This window comes from Magnolia sinica, chromosome 5, assembly GCF_029962835.1.
Source record: "Magnolia sinica isolate HGM2019 chromosome 5, MsV1, whole genome shotgun sequence".
Lineage (NCBI taxonomy): Eukaryota > Viridiplantae > Streptophyta > Magnoliopsida > Magnoliales > Magnoliaceae > Magnolia > Magnolia sinica.
Window position 1 is genome coordinate 10,688,303 of NC_080577.1, and position 23,472 is coordinate 10,711,774.

Below are 23,472 nucleotides of genomic sequence, written 5' to 3' on the forward strand. Positions count from 1 at the left end.
TTAGGTGGTGACTCACAAATAAACGGCTTAGAGATGTTGATCAATGCCCAAACAAACACTTATTCACCAAAACGCACTTAAAAAAGAACAATTTCTCATTTTAACAAAAGAACCCAAACTACAAACGATCATGGAATAACAAGCTTCTTCCCAGCATAGATCGTATCCCCACTCAGACCATTCGCCTCCTTGATTGCATCAATCGAGACCTACAGCCACCCATCATTCACAAAATGCCCCAAATCAGAACCCGAAAATATAAGATTTTTGGTACCCAAACATGCATATACACTAAAAATGGAAATCGTACCCCGTATTTTCTCGAGAGGCCCCAAAGGGTATCTCCCCTCACAATCTCTATCGTTCGAGGCGACGATGGCTTCTCACAGGCGACGGCCTTCTAAATAAACAGAAAAACGAAAATCAAAATCATATGATGTGAAGAAAGAGGAGAAAATAAAGGGTATTTTCGTACCTTGGGTTCTTGGAATGGTGCTGTAGATTCGAAGGGTTTTGGGGTTTTGTTTTGGTTGAAGTTGGGGGTGAGGGCTTTGATGATGCTCATTGCGATGCCTGAGAAAACTACGAATCCTGCCGTTTTGGCAACGGCTGCCTCCTTGCCGTTCTCGTCTCCGCCTTCGCCTCTGTTGGGTTGCGGAGCGGACATCGTATCGGTTTCGATTGTATCGTGTCGGCCCCTTTCGGCCTGTTTTAGGGATGGGAAGAGGGGAGATCGGACTTCCTGCTGCTTCGTTTTTGGGGTTCGGACCGAAGAAGGTTCGGAGTAATTTAGGCTCGGACTGCCGGGGGAGTTATTTCATGTACATGGCCTGCTTTTTTCAGGAGTACACACGATTTCTCGTTCTGACGGGTGGGCCAGATAGTTCAGTAATCCATGCGGTTGGTCTGTTGATTCCCACCGTTGATAGACAACAACCCAAAATTATTCCACGGAAAGTTACTAAAAACGGGTATTAATACATTTTCCATTTGAATGTGAATTCTTCCATTTCTCTTCTGAGCTCTCTTTAGGACACAAATCGAAAGCTAAGATCTTAGTTTGAGGTTTTTTAATTTTTTCCAAGAAATGATCGAGCGGTCTAGATCACCGGACATTGGATGCCATTTGAAATAATTGGATACTTGTGAATCCTGCGAAGAGGTGCGGGCGGCGTATCATTTAACTTTTCCAGGGGTTACCGTGACGTGTGAGTGCCATCCAATCCGTCCATTAAATGTGCTCTCCAATTTTAGGCTTAAATGTAAATATCTAATCAAATCAGTGAGTCAGGTGGGCTACATCCAGTGGAACAGTGGAGGACACTGGGAAAGGGATGCTCACCATGGAAACTTCTGGAGTTAGAGCCCACAGTGTTGCGTATCTGTAGGCCAAACCCATTCATCAGGTGCGAAACACCAGGATTAAGGGATACGGTGATAATAAAATCATTAAAAAAAAAATAAAAAATCTGGGCCAGAGTTGTTTAAAAAAACGTATGTGAGCCCCTACCGTTGATCCAATAGACCTACACTGTAGTGCTCTCTGCTAAGGTGTACACGAACCAAGTTAGCTCAGTTAGCTTGTTCAAGCACAATTCGACCCGGTTCGAAGCTGAGTTCACGCAGAGTTGAGCTGGTTTTTTTAGTTCCAAAAATTTTCAAACCGCATTTAAGCTTGTCCGAGATTGACTCGACTTGAATCGAACCCCAACTTGAATCGAACTAGTTCGGTCACTTAGTTACTTTGATATTAATGTTGCTCACCGAGTGTTCGGTGAAATGACTCACAACTTGAATCGAACTGGTATGTACACGAAACAAATACCATTTTTTCTTGATTTTGATATTTTCTATAAATTGTTTGATGAGATATTTGTTGCTCTTTTACATACACAGAAACTGAAAGAGCCCTGCATGTGTTTATGAAAATGCGAATCAATTTTGTCTTGAACTCGACTTGAACTGGTCAAATCATTCACCGAACTAAGTCGACCTGGCCAGTCAAGCTCAAGGACTGAGTTCAAGATGGGGTCAATTAATGGCTGAGCCAAGTTGAGCTGAGGCTAGCTGGACTTGGTTTACAACCCTACTCTCAGCTCAAAGGTGACAATTATAGTGAGACGCAGTTTGGCTAGTGCCCCCGACACCAATCAGCTAGCTGGTGTCACAGCTCTGTAGGCCCCACCGTGATGTGTATGCTTTATCCACACTGTCCATCCATTTTGCTAGGTCATGAGCATATCCAAATCTCAGGTGGAAAACAGTGGGGATTGAACGTACACCATTAAAAACTTTCTAGAGCCCACTCTTAACATTTATTTGCCATCCAACTTGTTGATAAGGTCATGTGGACTCAGATGAAGGTAAAACACAAATATCATATCGATCCAAAACTTCTGTGGCCCTCAAAAGGTTTTCAACGGTAAGCGTTCAATTGGGGATTCCTGTGATGTGGTCCACCTTAGACTTGGATCTGCCTCATTTTTAAGTTCATGCCGAAAATGAGCTGAAAAAATAGATGAACAGCTTCGATGGAACACATACATCATGGTGGGGCCCACAGAGCTTGCACATCAGCTAGCTGGCTGATGTTGGGGTCACTAGCCAAACGGCGCCAGTTATAATAGTAGAATCGGGGACATTTGCTGATTTGATGTAACCGTTGTTTATCTTTGTCCTTCCATACCGTGTGTAGTCATGATCATGTGGTTCTGGTTGGTCCATGTGATTTTCCATTTGGGCCGTTACAGTAGATCCCACGAACGCTCTTGATCTCATCCACGTCTAAATGCGTCAACATTTAGATCACGTACAGCTTTTGTGGTCCACTAGGACCAAACTACTACAGAGGGATCTGTGTCACGCATCTTTTGTCTTGCATGCTTCATCCAAAACCATACATGTAATGCAAATGGGCAAGATCAGAAGGTTGGCAAGGTGGGTCCTACCGTGGAGGGGCCATATCTCGAAAATATTGAGGGAAAGTGTTCTTCTAGAATACATACCTTCTGTCAGATGCATGGGACCATAGCCGTTGGATCTGGGTCGTGTTTAGTTGTCTAATTAACTGTCTATTTGATGAGATGATATGCGAAAACTTAAAGTGGGCGCCTAAAAAATCTTTAATGATGGGAAGATCTCAAGCATTCGATCTGTTTACGTCCATCTATGCTGTGCTGATATGGACTAATAACAATTTGGCCATCTGTTGACATTGACGCGGGTGGAAATCATACTTGAAATGAAGATTTTTTTGTTTGATGTTCCTTTGGCAATGTGCATTGCATTATTAATGCAAGGTGCAAATCCTTTCGCGTATCCTTTAAGAGCAAAACGACACATTTCCGTGTCTATGATTACCCAGCCAATTAATAAAGTAACTTTCCTAGCACATTTATAAAGATCCATCCATAAATTCTTATATATATATATATATATATATATATATATATATATATATATATATATATATATATATATTATCATGGATCAAGTTATGATTTACTTAGTGAGGCTCTCTTACGATACTTCTAAAATGAGAGATCATTCGAGAGACATCTAAATGGTTTATGGTGATAATGAAGATTCGTAATATTCCAAGATTGGACTGGTAATCAAGTAATTTTCGGCTACGTTTTGGACCAAAACCAATAGGGGACAAATATTGTTGATGCCGGAATTTGGTCGATCCTGTTCTACCCCCTTGCAAGCTCACTCGGTACCTGCAAATCAATAGCGGACAATGAGACATTGGGGCCACTAATTGTGGTCAGGGACTCTCTGATGCTTAAGTCAAGGTAGGCTCACAGTATGCATAGTCAGATCAAGGTAGTTGTGCATACCTTTCTTCCATGGTAAGAAGTGTATTTACAAGTCCTTTGGGCTGTTTACATATTCAGCTGGATTTGTTGAATATGCTGGAGGGACCCGTATTGTAGTGTGAATATACTCTCGGATATTTCTTTGATTGTGCTTCGCTTAGCGTAATCTTCGATTGAGATCTCGTTAGACAGTCCCGATATCCATGCAATTTCAACTGCGTTTTGAACCAAAACCAGGAGGGGATGAACACCAAATGAAAATAGATCCTTGTTCGTACATCAATCGAAATTAAGAGAATCGGAGAGCTCGATGGTTAATTTGACCCCTCCAAGACCAAGATCAGAAGAGAGCGAGAGTTCAAGGTCACGTAGGATGTGGTTTAATCAAGTCATTAAGATGCATGACCATGATCTATTTGAGGCCTAGGATCAGCGGTAAAGGTTCCCCTAATTAATCTAGTTTTAGATACAATATCATCCATGAGGCCATTTACACGTAGATTCAGGAGCTATGGATCTAGATCTACATGGATTTTCTTATTCGGAATGCATATCAATAAAAGCATGAAGGATGCATGATTAGCAAAGAAACCCAATAAGGATTTAGCCACCTTAAGAACCTATAAAAGAAGCACGTGAAAAAGAGCTCGAGTCTCACGTTATACACAATTCATCTATCTGTTACATTTATCTTTACTTTTATTTCACTATAGGCTAGTGTAGTTCAATTTTAGCATGGATTACTATTGTCCAACACTATCGCTACAGTACCGTAGCATTAGATTATCCACAACTCTAAATTGCTGGATCCCGATCAACTGAGTTCTTACTTAGGTGATTATCTTTCTAGTCACATCTTGCTGACAATCAATCTCGATGATTTGTTTTTACAGACGAATCAAGTATTTATCGTTGGTTTATTTATCTAAATTGTTTATTATGATATTATGTAGATTATAATGAGTCATATATTTAAATATTAATAAAATCGGCATTGTTTAACCTTTTATTTTATTTATCATCTCTATTCCTTTGAGAAATATTATTTACAATTAATAATGAAAGAAAAGTTTTGAAGTCAGAAGACAAAAAGAATTCATCATAAAGGACTAATCCTACCCTTTTACAAATCAGTTATTTGTGATCAAAATCAGTGACTAATTTAATAGCTGAAGTTCCAAATCCAATTCTATGCATTCATTTTGGCAAGAGATGGCACCAATGCTCAATCATATATTGAATCAAGTATGACTCTAGGCACACCCACACATCATAATCAAACAACAAAATCTAAATACAAGCTCTGAATCACACATATGACCTTGTATTTGATTGAATTATGCAAATACAATCGATGGTCCATAAAACAATAACTTAAATAGTGTCAATATTTAAAGGATGCGTGCATCATTGATGCAATGATGTATGTGTTTTATCCCCTTAGTCCGTCCATTTCACTAGCTAATTTTAAGGCATTAACTTAAAAATGAGGTAGATTCAAATCTCGAGTGGACAACACCATGAGAGCAGGGGTGTTTGGACACCCATGTTAAGAGGCCACAAAAGTTACGGTGATTGAGCATCTACATTAAAAATTTATTGGAAGCCATAAAAGTTTGGGTGATTAAATACCCTTATTAAAAACTCGTTGGAGGCCACAAAAGTTTTGGATCAAGCTGACATTTGTGTTTTCCCTTCATCTAGGTGACCTAGTCAACATGTTGGATGGTAAATAAGCATTATAGTAGGTATTAATTAGTTTTTAACGGTGGGCATTCAATCACCACGGTTTCCTGTGGTGTGGTCCACCTGAGATTTGGATCTCTCTCATTTTTTGGCTCATGCACTAATGAATGAATGGCATGGATAAGATCCGTAAATCGCGTAGATAAAACACATACATCGTGAAGGCCCCCCGTACACCGACCAGTACCGAGGCCTGGCACTTGAGGGTCACTACCGAGTTCGAGTCTCTGACGGCTTAAAAATTTTCAGCCAAGTTTTCTCCAGCCGTGTATTTGTTTCGTAGGGTGAGGCCCATCTGATAAGTGAACCAACCTAATTCTTTTGACAGAGAATCTAGATAGTGGGAACAAATGAATTTGATCTTCTAGTTACGTGCCATGCTGGCTCACATAGTGCCGTGCACGAGAGTTGCATTGAACAAACGTGTGAGCGCGTATCAAAGGAAAACGCCTGCGTGACTCGCTACACACAACTTTCCGAGTCACTTCCTCTGATGTCGACGAAATGATTTAGCGTTCATGAAATCCACGCCGTCCGTAAGGTACCCCACCCTTTGATTGCCCAAAAAAATCTGCCTGATTCAAGGCTCAGATGGGCTACCCAATACAAAATTATACAAAAATATCTAAATTCACGTGTCATGGTCCACTTGGGTTTTGGAACATTGCGATTTTTTGCATCGCCTAATATGAATACATTGAATGACACCACGGTCGCCCTACATAAAACTAACGGTAGGCATCCCATCCCAAAATGATGTGGCCTACCTGAGTTTCGGATCATCATGATTTGTTTAATGTAGGCAGAACATAAACAGCGTACCTGATGAACGGAGTGGATTTCACGGAAGCTGGTACAAAACCCGGTAAGATTATCAATGCATCGTCCACGCGGACCACGCTATGTCACGTGCCGATGAACATACCCAAGTGTGGCGACGCGTGCATCCATGAGCCGTGAATGTAAGGCGGATAGATTGCCATGTCAGCCAGAAAGGACGACGGGAGAAGGGAATTGAATATTCCTGGATTTTTCTCCTCCTCAATTATCGGAGGAGAAGGGAATTGAAATATCAGGGACTTGGATGTCTTTATTTTTCTGAAGCAGCCTATTTCATGGAACATCTCTGTTACAACACCTTTTGAAACGTTGATTCGTTGGATTTCATTCATTGGTTCGTTTGGCTATGGCTCAATTGCTTGCACCGGTTTGCACTGATACCCTCAAATTCCAGACGCCCTTTCCTTTTTGTTCGAGAAATCGAAGCCGCAGGTTAGAGAGGACCATCCCATCCAACGGTGGGAGGCGAAGAGAGGTGAGAATCAAGGCCACGGCTAACAATTCCGTTGCTCAGGAGGCGATCGCTGATGACTACTACTCCGTTTTGGGGCTGGTACTTCCCAGACTTCCCTCTTTCTGTTTTCTCCGTAGACTTCTGTGTTAGTTTAGCACCATTTAAGAAATATCGGGGACTCGTCCACCGTACACATGGTGTAGTTGTACGGCAATCTAGACCAAATCGCTGGATCAACTGTCAATGGAGCATGAACAAGAATTACACTGTGAATATGTAGTAACAATCTGATTCTTCCTCTCTGATATGGACCATTCATTTAATAGGCATCAATTGAATGGTTAGGATTGCTTGATCACTGCGATTCTCGAGATGTGCGCTATTCGCAATTTGGATCGTCCTAGCTGTACATCGTTGCCACGTTCGAGGAAGATGAGGTGACCTATCATATGAGCCTACTCCTCAAGTTATGGTAATCCTAGTTGTATGGGGATGCATGGGAAGTCTGATCAAATTGATCTGGATTGTCCATTGGATCGACTCACCGATCTGGACTGTTCATTAGGTCTGACAGACATTTCATGGGCTACCATTCAAATATCACACCAATCAAACAATCTTAACCATCTGATCAATATCCTTAAAATGTGGTCAAGATTGTTAGTAAAAAAAAAGGTCCATCTATTTGTTGAGGTCCATCACTACTTGCTTGTGATTCTAGAGAATCCCTTTTGTTGGCAATCCTAACCATCCTTTCCATGGCTTGGAAAAAGATGTCTGTAAACGATGATGTTGAATTAAGGATAGATTGCATCGTCTGATCAGTTTGAAAGTAGACGTGATCCACCATTTTAATGATCGAACCAATAATTTGTATGATCCCATCATGGATTGGTTGTAGTTCCAAGGAATCACCTTGATCAGATGATCGTAACCGTTCCATCCACGACTTCGAAAAGAGAGAATTTTTTTGGATGGATAGGATCATCTGATCGGTGTGATTTTTGTGGTGTTCCCAAAGCATGGACTGGATCTAATCACTGTATGTAATGCTAATACTCCCACTAATTGCACACAACTTGTCTCCACATTTTTTTTTTCCACTTAAGTTCCCATGGGAGATGTGTACAGGATCTGAACTGCTCAACTAGCAGGGTCCACCACACATGGGTCACGGCCAAAAGAACTCTTGATTGGACAATCCAAATGCACAATTTGAGGAAGAAAATGCCCAACAGCCTTTTTTGGGCCTGTTCTAATCAAGTAGTTTGGGAAAATCCAATTTGGCCTACTTTTAGGCCAGGGCACATAAGTGATGGATTCCGCTATTCAAATGGTCTTGATCTTGTATGATGTGTCCCCTTAGTAAGTCATAGGCAGAAAGTCAAGCGAAATTATCGTTGCCCACTTAGCAGATACCAAATACTTGCAATTATGTATGAAACTGGTGGGCCACCTGAAACTGATAAGGTGGGCTACCAGCATGGTAGGTGTGATCCTCACATTGGAAAACCATCCGAGCATGACCATGTCTGATTTTCTGCCTGGATCTCCGCTTTTCGAAAATGCAGTCTGATTTCTATATTGATCGTCGTTACTGAATTTGTGTCTCGGCATCATGGAGTTGCTTTGTTTGTCTTTACGGCGGTGGCTTCAATACAGAGAGCTGATTCTCTTAAACCATGCGTCTTCGATGGTTTCTTTCTTCATCACATGACCGCCTCTTATCAGCTTCCTTCTGATTGTTGTTCAATATTCAGTCTGCATTTGGAGGCACAATTGAATTGAATCACAAACATTCAGTTTCGTCACTAGGAAATAACAAGAGTTGATCATGTTTCCCATCATTCATAATGAGGAAGTAGTCCTCAAATAGCAGTTATGCTTCTCATCCAACTGAGAGTGAAGCAATTGCTATTTGGAGCCTACATGCACTATATGGATGCTGAAGAAGCAAACTGCAATTTGGTTATTTCCACTTTTATTCGATATTGCATCGAAACATGCCATCATAGTGTCCGAATAATCAGTTATAGCTTCTTAATGTATGGTTGGTCCATGTTTCCAGCTGCCAGATGCAACACCAGCACAAATAAAGAAGGCCTACTACAACTGCATGAAAGCTTGTCATCCAGACTTGAGCGGAGATGATTCGGAGACGACAAACTTTTGCATGTTCATCAATGAGGTTTATGGGGTGGGTTCTCCATTCAAAATTTCAAAAAAATTGCTAAAATGTAGTTGTTTGAAGCTTATGCTTTTGCCATCAGCTAATGAGGAATGAGCTTAATGCAGGTACTCAGCGACCCTGTGCAGCGTATGGTTTATGATGAAATTCATGGGTATGCATTGACTGCTATTAACCCGTTCTTAGACGACACCAGTCCAAAGGATCATGCGTTCGTTGATGAATTTAGTTGCATAGGTAGGAATGAATTACACTGTTTTGGCAGTATCTATGGGTCCCTCAGTCTCTGTAAGTGGTCCCCTTGGTTGGATAATCCAGGATGTTGATCTGGTGGGCCCCAGAATGAATATACCTGGCTCTAAAATCTCTTTGATGGGCTATCTCGACCCTTTGCCTGTAGTGGTTAAGAAAAGAAATGCAGCGATCACATTCAACTGAAAACACACTAAAGAATTCATTTCAAGGATCTTCCAAACGGAAGAGTTTTGTGACATCGTCCATCAACAGTGGGCCCATGAGATGAACAGTCTGGATCACTAAATCATGGGAACCCGTCGACAATCTGAAATCCTAATGATTAAATGCATATCATCAGGTCGAGGATGATATAATGCTTAGTAAGTTGTAAAATTGTAATTGAATGAGACGATTGATCATCACAGGTTTGTCCCAGCTATTTGTGTCAGCTTATTCTCATAAGACAACTATGAGCCGTTTTGAAGAACTGTTTCCTCTTAATATTTCCAACTTTTTCTAAGGATGGAAATGACTTTCCTTCCTCAATGTGGAAACTAGGAAGCAATGAACATGGCTGAATGGTTGAACATATTGTACGTGTACACTAGTCCAGCCCTAACCCTGAGGGATGAGGCAATGGGAAAACCAGTTTAAACCCTCATCTTTCATTCATAAATGTTGAAGGGGAAAAAAAGTACCGGAAGAAGGGAAAGTGAAGGAGAATGGAGGGAAAGAGGGAAGAAGGGAAAAGAGGAGAAGGCACAAGCACTAGGGTTTGAGGAAACCCTAGCTTTGATACCATGTTGACGGGAGGAGAAGACAAATTTGGGGAAAATTGTGTCTTAGGGAGCTAACGACCTCCCTAACCTATTTTATTAATAAGAAAATGATCCAATGGTATGGTGTCCTGAGGGAGCACCGAATAAAACAATAAGATTCTCTCTCTAGTAATAAAAAACGCATATGGAAGAAACATACATGGCTGAATATATAGAACTTCTAATGGATATGAACAGATCATACTCAGTATTCTGCTTAAGAAGTCCTCAGCTTCGAAAGTCACAGCTTCATTTCCTTGTGTGGACAGGCTGTAAAAATTGTGCCAGTTTGGCCTCAGATGTCTTTCGAATTGAAGAGGACTTTGGAAGAGCAAGAGTCTGCAGCCAATCAGGGAATCCTGAATTAGTTCAACAGGCTATTGATAGTTGGTAAGTGACTGTTTCTGCAATGTAGCTGCGAGTATTTGTAGAGTATTCATTATTTGCATGGCACAATTCTAGAATGCATTTCAAAATATGATATGCTCATTGTTTGAACTCAAAATGTATACAATTAAGGAGCAGAACAGTACTTTTTTGTTGCAATATTTCACATTTTATTGATAGGTATGTCCCAGTGAGTCTCTTGTGCATGTGTTAGTAATGGAAGAGAACTTACATGCTGTTTATAACCCACAGATATGCCTTTGTGGCGTTCCATAAAGTAGGTAGACTTTGATTTTTTTTTTTTTTTCCAGCTCCTTTTCATGATCACAGATCCAATGAAATCATAGGAATTGATGGTGGGTTTTTACAACTCGACTCAATTTTGCTTCATGGAGCACTGATATTATCAATAGTAACACCAGTATTTTCTCTTTCTTACTTCTTTGCAAGAAGTCAAGTTAGTAAGAAGCTTCTTGCCCTTTCTTGTACGAGGTGCAGTCCAGTGGTACTGGTACCACCCTAAGCTTACAGTGGTACAGGATGATGTGGGTCGCACATGATGTATGAAGGCCATCCAACATGTGCATCAGATGCATCACCTCATATGACTCCTAGTGCCAAAAATCATCCTGATCCAATGCTTAGGTGAGCCACAACATGGAACAATGTGAGAGAGGATGTCCACCATTGATTTGCACGGGGCCTCACTGGAATTGCAAAACAGCCTGAGTTTTGGCCTGATCGGCCTATATTCCATATATGCAACATGGTTGGCCCTCCATCCAAATCAAGGGTGGGTGTGACCTCCCAACTTGTTCCCTATGATGTGGCACACCTGATTAACACATTAACCTGATTTTTGAGCTCTGGGGGTAATATTTTTTGACACATCTAATGGACATGAATTTCTTTCATGCATCACAGTGCGCCCACATCTGTTTGGTGCCACTGGAGCTTACTGGTACCACTACCACTAGAGTGTGTCGCTTTTTGTATTTCGAAGCCTTTGACACACATATGCCAGGGATGGACCAACAGATCTATTGACGCAGGGGAGGACGTGAGGTCGAGCACTGTCTTCCTCAAGAGGATAACTATTCTGAATCCACAGAAAAGAAAGCAAGAAAATAGAAATAAATTCTAATAAATTCGAAATTGATTGATTAATAATCGTCTAATGTGTCTCCTTACACCATTAATAAAGAAAAAATAAACCAAAATTCTTAATTATAAAAAATGGCAAAATTCTAACTCTAATAAAAATCCTAATTCTAATAAAACTCTTCTAAAGCCTAATTTCTAAAAATAAAAATTCCAAATAAGCTTTCTCTAGAAGAGTCCTAGTATAATTAAAAGTTATTTCTAAAAAGGAAAAAAAAAAAATCTAAAACTCTAAAAATAGAAAAATATTAAAAAATTCGGAATTACTAACAATAGTATTTTTTTCCCTAAAAATTCGTTTTTGAGCTGAAAGCGCGCGTTTTCTGACGAAACAGACAGATACGACCCACTTTGTGGGTCGGTTCACCTCGGATGGCCTGTTTCAATAAAGATTGATAGGTTGTGCACCCCATAACGATACCCGGATCAAAAGTTACAGTCGATTTACGGTCTACCTTCTTTTGGCCCAACCGTGCTAGGAACGTATCTGTGACACTTTATACATCAGACCCCTCCACCTGAAAAAAACTCGTTCTCAAGTTATTCAAGGGACTTAGCTCATGATTCTGAGATAACTTGTGACTCCAATGTTTATTAGCCCTTTTCTCATACTTGGCATTAGGCTCTTTAGATAACACAATACATGTCTTTATGCTTTCCTTGACTTGATTAGTATCGATCAGTTCCTTCACTTTTACCTTCAAGATCTCACATTCTTTCTGATAACATGGGCAATTAGGCAGACTTTTCCCTGAGACGGGATCAATATGGTCTTGTATATCTCGTATGAGAGATAATTTATTAGGAATTCATTGAGCACAACCGACTTGAACTCCTACAACACTGGTTCCAAATCCTCTTGGATGTTCATAGGATCCGCATATTTTTTCTCTTCAACTAATGCATATATATCTCCCGTTTCCTCAGATTGTTTAATAAAGGCCTGTTCAATCATGAGAGATTGTCCTTCCACTTTCGAAGTCTTGAGTTGGTTCTCTGTTCCCATAGGGGTCACATGTTCGCTACTGATGAATCCTGTGGTCTGTTGCAACTCCGTTTTGACCCAGTTACCTCTCGTCGACAAATAATAGGATTTCTCTGCATAATCCTTTAATGATTGGTTATCTTGCCAATAATTTTGATTTTGTTGGAATAATACCTGATTGTAATTGGTAGGGAGGAATCGCATGCACAATAACTTCTTCCGCGATCATGTGCGGATTGGCGCCTTCATCTGTCTCGTCCGCTCGAGTTGAAGTTGTTCCCACCAATCTGAAGCTTTGCCCGTCAACTTGTAGGCCACTAGTTTAACTTTTTTTTCTTTTACGATGTTTATGTAGTCGAAGAAATGTTCGACTTCAAGCAACTAATCGAGGAAGTCCTTGAAGTAGAGTTGGCCATTAAAACTACGAAGATCGACTTTCATCTTGAATTCTTCATCCATCCTGTTGTTCACTGATAGCATCGCCCTACGATCAGTATGATTACGAATTCCAACAATTGCTGGTGGTGGATTACCACCATGAACACGGATTTGCCCTAGGGCCTCCGTCAAGCGATCCGCCATGCAATCGATGGAAGCCTACAACCCTTGCATGGCTTGCCGATTCTCTCACTGCGTTGCTTCGAAAGTTGCCGTCGTTAAAGGTAAATTTCCTGGAGCACTGTCCATGGGATTGTTGCCCGACCCGTCGTTAGAAGCCATCGATCCGAGGGAAAACCTTGCTTTGATACCAAATTGACGCAGGGGAGGACGTGAGGTCGAGCACCGTCTTCCTCAAGAGGATAACTATTCCAAATCCATGGAACTTCTCTGGACTCTTCACAGAGACTTCTCGAATCCACGAGGAAAGAAAGCAAGAAAATAGAAATAAATTCTAATAAATTCGAAATTGATTGATTAATAATCGTCTAATGTGTCTCCTTACACCATTAATAAAGAAAAAATAAACCAAATTCTTAATTACCAAAAATAGCAAAATTCCAACTCTAATAAAAATTCTAATTCTGATAAAAAGCTTCTAAAGCCTAATTTCTAAAAATAAAAATTCCAAATAAACTTTCTCTAGAAGAATCCTAGTATAATTAAAAGTTATTTCTAAAAAGTAAACAAATTCTAAAACTCTAAAAATAGAAAAATATTAAAAAATTTGGAATTACTAAAAATAGTAATTTTTTTTCTTAAAAATTCGTTTTTGAGTCGAAAGCGTGCGTTTTCTGATGAAACGGACAGATGCGACCCACTTTGTGGGTCGGTTCACCTCGGATGGCCTGTTTCAATAAAGATTGATAGGTTGTGCGCACCGTAACGATACCCGGATCAAAAGTTACAGTCGATTTACGGTCCACCTTCTTTTGGCCCAACCATGCTGGGAATGTATCTTTGACACGTTCTACATCATCTATGTAGCTGTAAAACTCTTTTTTTGATTCAAATGTTCTCTCTTTGTTCCTTTTTGAATATTTCAAACTCACTGCTTTAAACAGTTGGGTGACTCGAACTTTTTCATTTTCAGCCCAGTCGATTGCATTCACTGGACTTCTGCTGCTCAAGTTTCCCTGCTTGAAGATGAAATGCGCAGGGTAGAGAGAGTAAATGTAAGATACTTTGCTCTTATTTTGTAGTGATTCAAATATCCAACTTTTGATGATTTTTGCTCATTGGAACAATATGAGATCCAAAGTTTTGGACATTATAGCTTAATATCCATTCTTTACCACATGGAATTTCATGGTTGAAACTCAATCAGATGGGTTCTAAATATCTGGGAATCTCCCAACGCAAAAGCATCTATAAATTCATGGAAATCAGATTATGTGAATTCACTATCTTGAATGCTTGTTGGATCTGTACGTTGCAGGCTTCCATATAATGTGTAATTCTTCAATCACTTAAGAGAGCTTGAAGTGTCTTGATACGTATAAAGATATCTTTTTAACGACAGATAAATGTTTACAAATGACTACTCTCTTGTCTCTAACAATTGAAAAAGAATAACTTTGTGTTGTCACTAGAGATTTACGTATGATACCATGTTCATGGCGCCAAAGTTGAATTTGTGCAAGACCAAGGGTAAAATACAGTTGATAAGCGATAAATTAGTCTATTTTAACTGTTTGAATTTAGAAACAATTTTAGTGCATTTTCAATAAAAAAAATTAGTTAAAATTTTGAAATAATAAGCTCCTTTTAAGTTTTATTAAAACTGAGGTATTCTATGATGCTTGGCTGTAATTGTTTGCTTGAGCAGCCGTACAGGCGGGGCATGCTTCTTGTAAATTCACGAGTTGCAAATATTATGAAAATGCAGATACTGGAACTCATTGGTCTAGATTCTTCTGTTTATGGGGGGACTGCATCAATTTGCACTGGCCTGTTCCAGAACCTGGGTAAAAGAAGAAGTTGATGTCCAGTGGCATCCAATCGTTGAAGGTTTGCCAATTTCTGGGTGAAAGGCTAAGATGATGATGGTGGTGGAGAATTAAAAACAGGATTTGAGTGTGACTCTTGTGCAGTCTGTATAAAGAACTCATGCATCCAATTCAGTGCAGAAATGAAAGTTTGGTATCGTATCCAAGAAGAAGAAAACTGGTTCCTTCATCAAATTCCAAGGAGACATTACATAGCATTACAATTTTATTTCTAGGCATGTGAATTAAAAATAAAAAAAGAAGACTAAAATAAGAGCAGTTAGAGCAATAAAACATTGCGAATTAACTCTGCAGTATAGAGCACACTCCTGAAGCTGAAGAATGCAGATATCTCATTCCAGCTTGACCAAGAGAGAATCAAGTATGTCATATTCAAGTGTCTTCATGAAGATCTTAGCTTTCAACATTGGGACTGCTAATATTCCCTATCCTTACTTTATGTTTATTGAAAATGACAATCCAGTTCAATATATTTTGTTCATCACTGGAAGTTAGGTTTACAAAAATGTGGCGGTAAACCGTTCTTACATGGCGTTGTTGTTGGAAGATTCCTTTTTGATGTTGGGAGACCCACTACAAGCAATTATGCATTAATGGGATAATCTTTTAGCTCAGAAAAGGTTGAAGTAATGTTTAGCATCAATATCTAGTGCTAAAGGAATCTACTATGGCGAATGACAAAGCAGATCAGTGGACCTCTAGGAGGAATCCATACACCTGTGATTGGAGAATTTCTCCTCATCCTTGAGAGTCCTTATGTATTGTTTAGTGGTGCTCTGTTTTGGTCACCCTCTCTTTGCTCTATTTGTGTTGTAGTTTGTCTAATTGTCTTTCTGCCTTGAGCTTACATCCTTGTCTTTTTAGTTTTGAATATATCCGAGTGTTATAAAAAAAGAAGCCTACTATGGTGATCTAGCACTAAGAAGCCCAAATTGTTTCAAAAAAGTACTGAGGAGGTCGGTAGCTTTGAAGTGTTCTCAATTGCAAATATGAATCCTTAGGGATTCCAATTTTGCAATCCTATGAGTGGGATGGTTTTGAATAAATGGTATAAACGTAAATGGAAAGAAAGGCTATATAATGACCCCAATTAGTTGAGATGAGGCTTAGATGATAATGAAAGAAAGACTGCACAAAGAAGTATTATTTCTGCAATAATATGACTCCCACATTCTATTTTTGTTTAGTCATATGCCCTTTTCATTGAAGTCTTTTACTTTGGTTGTCACTTGAAAATTGGAAGTTCAATCATGGAGCTTAAATTTTGGTTGTCAAAGAGATGGTAGAACTCCCTTTTTTTTTTGAAGGATATGAATAGAACAGCTTCCATTTTGCATACTACTAAATATTATCTACCCCACTGTTAAAGAACTGTTGAATATTGTATTTTAAAATCCTAACTCTCTTTGGTATTTCTACAATATAAGGATTAAAATGGTTGGTAATGTGTCTCAATATGAGCAGGTTGGACTGATGCTTGCGGGAATGGGAGCCAACTCTGATGTTTTCAGAATGGTAAGATTAGGATAGCTGTTGATTTGTTAGGCGTACATTACTGTTTGATCTCTTACACTATTTATTTGTGTGGCAGGCTTCTTCTCGGTGGGAAAAGCGCCAATCAAAAGTCTTGGTAAAAAAACGGATTCCTCTTTAGCTTTCATTCACAAAGCATGCGTGCGCATACGCACAGCACACACACACACAGAGGGAGGGAGGGAGGGAGGGAAGCTTGTGTTTGAAGTTTGTACTCGTCTATTTTTTCTCTTCCATTTAAGAAGTTTCTGTGTATTCCACTTATTTGAATTAGTCACTAGAGAAAATTCCTCATCCTTCATTTTGTTTATAATATTCGATATTGCCTAAAAACTCATATATTTAAGCTAGAAGTATTTGCTCAAACCTCTTTCTCTTGATGGTATTTGACCTATCACCATGCATAGATGATAAACAATAAGTTGAGATTCACTAACATAGAAATTAGAACAATGTTACAACATAAAGAGGCCAATCCTGCTAAACAATTCTGGATCTAATTGCATCTTGTTGAGTTCCTCTTGATTAATGGAGCAAAGGTCTCCTCATGAAAACTCCATATTTCTGAGGGCAAGCAATTGCCACCAGCATGGCTTTTTACTTCTCAGCTTTCCCATCAAACCGTCGCTGTATTTTGTAGGTCCACTTGTGGACACAAAGAAGAGCATCTAATTCTTGTTTCATGTCTTGCTTCCAACAAATTCAGTGAATTCTGTCGAGAGTATCTTAGTTCACATAAAGAGTTGGAAGCAAGAAATGGACTATAAAATTTGGAAAGGAGTTGAAGATGCAAAATATCAAGTAGGATGCAGATAAGATGGACACTTTCATATCTCAACAAGGGGGGTTTATGCAAAAAAAAAAGTTGGATATTTAGAAGAAGCAGAAGTATGGAAACTTCTTGAACATGAGTACTATCCTTTTGGATCTCAACACCTCAATGGTGCCTCTAATGCACTTCAAAAAGATGACATCTTCTACTTCACTTTCAAACAGTCAGCGTTAATACTTGTTCCTTCACCATTATAGCTGCTTTGACCTCCCTTGTCCAAATATTCGTGGACATCAATTTTACCTGATTAGTTAACTCCCTAAATTGGAAGTGGCTTGATCCTCTATAATATTGTTTTATTATTATTATTTGAGACTAATTATCATACTGTAGATGACTAAAAAGCAGCCTGCTGCAGCCAAATTAAGTGCTGAAGCTTGGTATTCAGCGATGTCATCTACTTGCAGTGAGGATGCCTACTTTTTGTTGTTTCGTTGTTTTGTTTGATCTCAACGCTCACTCGTCTCATATATTACTATGTTGTGAGTTGTGACAACAAAAATGCTTTTCCGTTTGCCTCAAATATGTGTCTTTGATGGGTGCACCAAACACATTTGAGGCCCAGTGTTACTTGATGAGAGTGAATCGATTGTTTCCTTTCTTAAACTTCCTGGCCTTTTCCCGCAGTCAGTAGCCTAACCATCATCATCTAAACCTTATCCCAACTAACTGGAGTCGGCTACATGAATCCTTTTCCAACATTCCACTCAATTAAGGGCCACAATTTAAGTTAGACCATAGATCATCATGTCTTTTCTTACTACCTCCACCCACATCCTTTTGGGCCTTCCCCTCGCCCTTTAGAACCTTCAACTTGTACTAAATTTCTCCTTCTAACCAGTGCAGTTCTTGGCCTCCGCTGCACATCATCTAGGTCTGCTTTCCCTCGTCTTATTACCTATTGATGCTACACGTAAATTTCCTTGAATGCATTCATTTCTAATTGTATCTTTCCTTGCCTTGCCACTCATTCATTTATAACTGTATCCTTCCTTCTCTTGCCACTCATCCATCTCAACATCCTCATTTCAACTACACTATCCTATGACCATGTTGTTCCTTAACTGCCCAACATTTTGTCTTATAAAGCATGGCTGGTCTTATAGCCATCCTTTCCCTTTATTCTTTCCCTTTCAGTTAAGTGGAGTCAGTAGCCTTTGATCGTGCCCTTTTTTTTTTTCCTTTCTTAAACTTGGGTTATAATTTCCCTTCCAAGTAGACAATATGTCTCCCTGAGACATTTATGGTAGGGGGTTGGTCACTTGTTCATGTGCTATTATTTCCTGATAACGATAAGCATGCAGTGTTCTCATTACTTCAGATACGTCCCTTGTATTTAAAAATTTGTTGTGATATTATTAATCTTTGAAGAACCTTATAAGTTGGGATAGTGACCTTTCGAAATTCAAGGAATGAAATAATATATTATCTTTCTTTCTTCTTCTTCTTCTTCTTCTTCTTCTTTTTTCAAGTTCCCATTTCATTATATATGCTCTGCTCAATATCATTTATGCTTTAACAGTTCCTTAACTTGCATGCAGGAAAAAGCTAAGATCAGGATGTCGAAGCAAAAAACTTCTGACAAACCTGGATCATATTGGGATGATCTTTGGGGAAAGCCCAAGAACTACCAAACGTCAGGTATTTTGAATGAGAGAACTTATGTTGGATTATGTCTTTGATTTCCCTTTTTTTTTTTTTCACTTGTCATTTGCCTTTTTCTTCCATGACTTTCATGATATTCTCTTCATAATTATTGGGAATTACAGTATTTCATCAATAGTGTTTTTGTAGGATAACTAATAATTATTAAAAGAAAAGGAAGGAAAATACAACAGGGTAGGGGCTGCACACAAGCTATAGAAAAACAGGGGACCACAATATGGTGCAGAAATCTGCACAAATCCAATGCTTCTTCCATGAAGTCAGCCACCCTCTATGGACTTACGCCTGACTTGGCCAATGAAGTTGCATTACCAGAATCCGCTTCGATAATTTCCCGGAGAAGATTAAAAATAGATATAATCGTGGTTGCTTGAAGGAGAGTCAGTGCCTCAGCAAAACTTGAATCCTTGATGCCAACAGGGCCCGAATTAATGATCAGATCTACACCTCTTACATCGCAGATTGATCCACTAACTCCGATCGAACCCCTCCAGCCAACTAGAGTAGTCTATCCTGCAAGATACGGGGGGAAAATGGTTATTATCACATTTGCACAGAAGCGGGACCTGGGCCTTCAGAGCATTTTACTGGCAATGCAGCACCTCATACCAATTTGATTCCAGCCCTGAATCTTTTATCAGCTTTAAAATACAAGCAATGGAATTTTTTTTTTTCACAATGGTACTGCCACGAGACTTCTTACCTTCAAATACTCTCTTATTTCTGTCTAACCAGATGGTCCGTAAAACAGCATGCCCCACCATTTCTGAGATCAATCTCCCTATCCCGTCCTTGCAGAGACTGTCCACTTGATCAAGTTCACCACTGTCCCTGGGAAAACCCAACTGCCGCCAAATTTCGCCACCACAGTGCCCAAAGCCACTTGCAAATAAGCTCCTAGTTTGCAGATTGGTTCACGGGATTTTCTCCAATATAATTTTAACATGCTCTGTTCAATTTCACATCATTTGCTACTTTCCATGAGAGGGAACATCATATTGAGGCCATAGATGCAGTTGAGATTTTAATTGTTTGAAATTCTTAGCTTGGACTCTTGGTACCTTACTGATCTAAAATGTTTGAGGTAATTAATTTCAGACTTTTATTTGATTTTTTTTTTCTTTTCTGAAAGCCATTTATTTGAAACTGGTAAATGATCAAACTAATTTACTCCCGTAAAGCTCCATTTGATCAGTAACATTGTTGATCTTTTATGTGCCTCGTATGCTTCTTCTGATGCTTCATAAAGCATGGACACCATGCTTTCACGGTGTTCTTGTTGGGACGAGTTCTCATCTCCATGTCCTTCTAAATAATTATGCTTCATCTTTGGGTGCAGTGATAATATTTCAAGTATTTTGCAAAGTTTTTGTGCTCGAACTCCTTGTTTCTTTAGTGTTTGCAATTAGTAATTCTACTTTGGTGGTCATTGTGGACATGCTAGTCACTTTGTGGTTTGAAAATATCCTCACATGATGCCTAATACTTTGATCCTTTGGTAGTTGGGGACAAATAGTTCTGTTAGCAAATAAATGCAACTTGTCAGGTATGTGACAAGTGAGGAACTATATGATGTGGTCCATATCTATGCATAGTATACATGTGTTTCAATGCCACCAAGTGGGATCCATGGTTTGGAAATCCATGGGTCATTGCATGCCTCAAAAATCTCCCGGATTAGAAGATCCTAGTGACCATATTGGGACATTTTCAAGTTGAATGTGGACTACTACTATGTTTCTCTTCTTAGCAGTCTATCTGTAATCGACAAACCGAGAGGTTAAGATTGTCCTATTGATCATATTCTTGTCAAATTCCCATAGATATGAATATTGGTATCATATCGGCCTATATGGCCATATTGTATCCATATCGGCACGAGACGATATGTGATATGGGGTTGTATTGACCCGATACGAAAAAATTAACCCGCATCAGCCTGTATTAGCCCGTATTGTACGGGGCCAATATGGCCGATATACCCATAAAAACCCAATTTTGATTTTTCTTTTTCTTTCAAAATTTCATTTATGTCTTATTATTATTATTATTATTATCATTTAAATCATGGAAGAAGCTTAAAAACTCATTTAAGCTAGATCTAGACCTATTTTGAGATTAAAACAAATGATTTGAATGTGATTCGGCAAAGCAAAGCGAAGTGGACCATTGTGGGAAAAATCGGAAAGAAGGGAAAACCTTCACTTTCTTTTTGATATTTTCATCCTTTTTTTTTTCAATGTAATGGTCCCTTGTTCACCAAATCATGCTTGATTTGTGTTCAATTATGGCTCATTTAGTTGACCTTCAACAAGTCAAAGCAACAGACAACATTCTCATCAAAGAATTGTCCAAAACAACATTACATGCATATCCAAGATACAAAAAAAGATTGATTCTTGAATATTTTATTGTTCATTTTTTTCTTTCTTCGTGATATTTTCCTTAAATCTTTGGCTTTTTTTTTTTTGATTGATACTGGCTGATATGGCCCTGATACTGATACACGATACTGTATCATTATCATATTTTCGCCGGGCCGATATGCCGCTCGATACCGACATTCAAAACCATGCACATTCCCTATGGTGTGAAACAACATGACAACGTGCTGGATCAGAGAACCATGGGTCCCACTTGGAAGAATTGAAAACCCATGTATGCTACAAGGATGCGGGCTATAATGCCTCTGTGATAAACATGCTGGAGCTTTTGGAATTCATAGCGAGCAGTACCTTTGTGGTTATTGTGGACATGTTCGTGGCTTTGTGATTTAATAGTTTCTGCATGCAATGGCTAATTGTTTACAGTGCTTCTCTATAAGGATTAAGATAGTTCCATGAGAAAATTAATTTGAATGGTGCGGGTACCGTACACCAACTACTATGAAATAACTGAGTTAGACTTTAGTTGTGAATGCTGTAGATGGTACGGTGGAATGAACAGGAGTGATTGGCAAGTGATGTCCTCATAGGGCTGTAGCCAGTGGCTACTTGGATGAATTCACTGCCCTCTTGGATTACCTTTTGATAATTCATGCTCAAGATAACGGTGTTTCAAATGTATGTTACTGCTTTTGAACTGAGCTACTATTTTCACACACTCTTGTTCAAGTTTGATGCACAAACCCTTTGTTCTTCTTCATTCGGTACTACAATAGTGCAATGTTGTACCTCTATTTTACTAGAAATAGAAAATATTGTGCCTCTCTTGTTGGGTGTGAATATCAGTTCTCTTTATAGTTTATACATTTGGATACCAAGCTATTGATATTTGGAACAGGATATAATGTGGTGGATTAGCTCCTTGTTGTCGAGGAGGAAGAACCCGACTGACTTTCACATATCATGAATATTTTCAAGGACTGGCTGTTGCTATTTAGCTCCTTTTATTGATTTAGACCCATTGCTGCCACTAATGTATATTACAAATACTGCAGAATTCTAATTCATTTGAAGGAAGCCCTTCCATTTTAAACTGTTGGAACCTCTGTCGAATTCCAACTGGAAGGGTTTCAATCCAATGCAATCACTCTGATCCACCTCCAAAACCAATCTGCTCTTCCCTTACTGTTTGGAACATATCAATTCTCTCCAAAACCATTATGTGGATTGAGCTTGTAAACTGATTGCCCACCATTTCGAGTTCCTTCTGGGGTTTCAGTATTTGCATTCTTCTTCTAGAAGTGTAGAAAGAATTTGATTAATGAAGATGCTGTGCATGCTTTTCTTCCATTTGGATAATTAGGAAATGTTTTGGTATGCAGAGGAGGAAGCGAAAGAGAGAGCGAAGAGAGCAGCAGCAGCAGCACGAAGATGGAGAGAATACTCAAGCAAAGGTGCGGACAGGCCACCAACCTTCAAACTTCCAGAGACAATCTCCAACAAGGACTGAACAAGGGTATTTTAAAGCATCTGTAAGTTCTTCCTATCACATGAAATCTATGTAAATCTAATTATTTGTAGACACCATTTCTGATAAGCAACGCTGTTGGTACCCCTTCCCCCATTTCATGTAATCTATGTAAAAATTCATTCCTGAGGGGAAATCATCACTATAGTAAAAATGCAATGAATTTATAAAGTTATACATGAATTTATGCAACTTCTGAGTTCACAAATGACTTGAATACCCTAGATTCCTTTTACAGGTTTGTTCATGCATCTCAGCTTAGATCTATGAACATCATCAATGAGCCCTTTGAAGTTCAAGCCCACTATTAGTGCAATCACAATCCACAATCAGATACCAGGTGCTTGTTATTTTCAAAACATGCCCATTTCATAAATGGCCAAATGCCCTTTGATTCTTTATGGAAATGCCCAAAAAAATATCATTCTTACTGTGAAATGGAGACA

The 23,472-nt window shown here is 39.1% G+C and overlaps 2 protein-coding genes across 3 annotated transcripts; one reads left to right on the forward strand and one right to left on the reverse strand.

Annotated features, from left to right (window-relative positions):
- LOC131247210 (uncharacterized) lies at positions 1-792 on the reverse strand. 2 transcript variants are annotated; one of them, XM_058247628.1, is made up of 3 exons: positions 476-792; positions 311-397; positions 1-209 (listed from the first exon to the last, which is right to left on the reverse strand). In XM_058247628.1, exons 1-3 carry the CDS (start codon positions 665-667, stop codon positions 129-131), a joined length of 360 nt encoding a protein of 119 aa, XP_058103611.1. In that variant the 5' UTR covers positions 668-792; the 3' UTR covers positions 1-128. The 2 variants fall into 2 exon arrangements, with proteins under 2 accessions (XP_058103611.1, XP_058103610.1); XM_058247627.1 differs by having other exon boundaries at positions 311-400; positions 476-786.
- Positions 793-6,606: 5,814 nt separating this feature from the next.
- On the forward strand, positions 6,607-23,218 carry LOC131245422 (chaperone protein dnaJ C76, chloroplastic). The gene is made up of 9 exons (XM_058244877.1): positions 6,607-6,960; positions 8,930-9,058; positions 9,157-9,286; positions 10,374-10,494; positions 14,169-14,250; positions 16,549-16,599; positions 16,676-16,714; positions 18,991-19,090; positions 22,881-23,218. Exons 1-9 carry the CDS (start codon positions 6,754-6,756, stop codon positions 23,006-23,008), a joined length of 987 nt encoding a protein of 328 aa, XP_058100860.1. The 5' UTR covers positions 6,607-6,753; the 3' UTR covers positions 23,009-23,218.
- Positions 23,219-23,472: the final 254 nt, after the last annotated feature.

Coding starts and splice junctions, on each gene's coding strand:
- LOC131247210 (XM_058247627.1), bottom strand. CDS start 667: ATGTCCGCTCCGCAACCCAACAGAGGCGAAGGCGGAGACGAGAACGGC. Junction 401..475: donor CACCATTCCAAGAACCCAAG/GTACGAAAATAC, acceptor CTGTTTATTTAG/AAGGCCGTCGCCTGTGAGAA. Junction 210..310: donor GCCTCTCGAGAAAATACGGG/GTACGATTTCCA, acceptor GGGTGGCTGTAG/GTCTCGATTGATGCAATCAA.
- LOC131245422 (XM_058244877.1), top strand. CDS start 6,754: ATGGCTCAATTGCTTGCACCGGTTTGCACTGATACCCTCAAATTCCAG. Junction 9,287..10,373: donor TGATGAATTTAGTTGCATAG/GTAGGAATGAAT, acceptor TTGTGTGGACAG/GCTGTAAAAATTGTGCCAGT. Junction 14,251..16,548: donor GCAGGGTAGAGAGAGTAAAT/GTAAGATACTTT, acceptor CAATATGAGCAG/GTTGGACTGATGCTTGCGGG.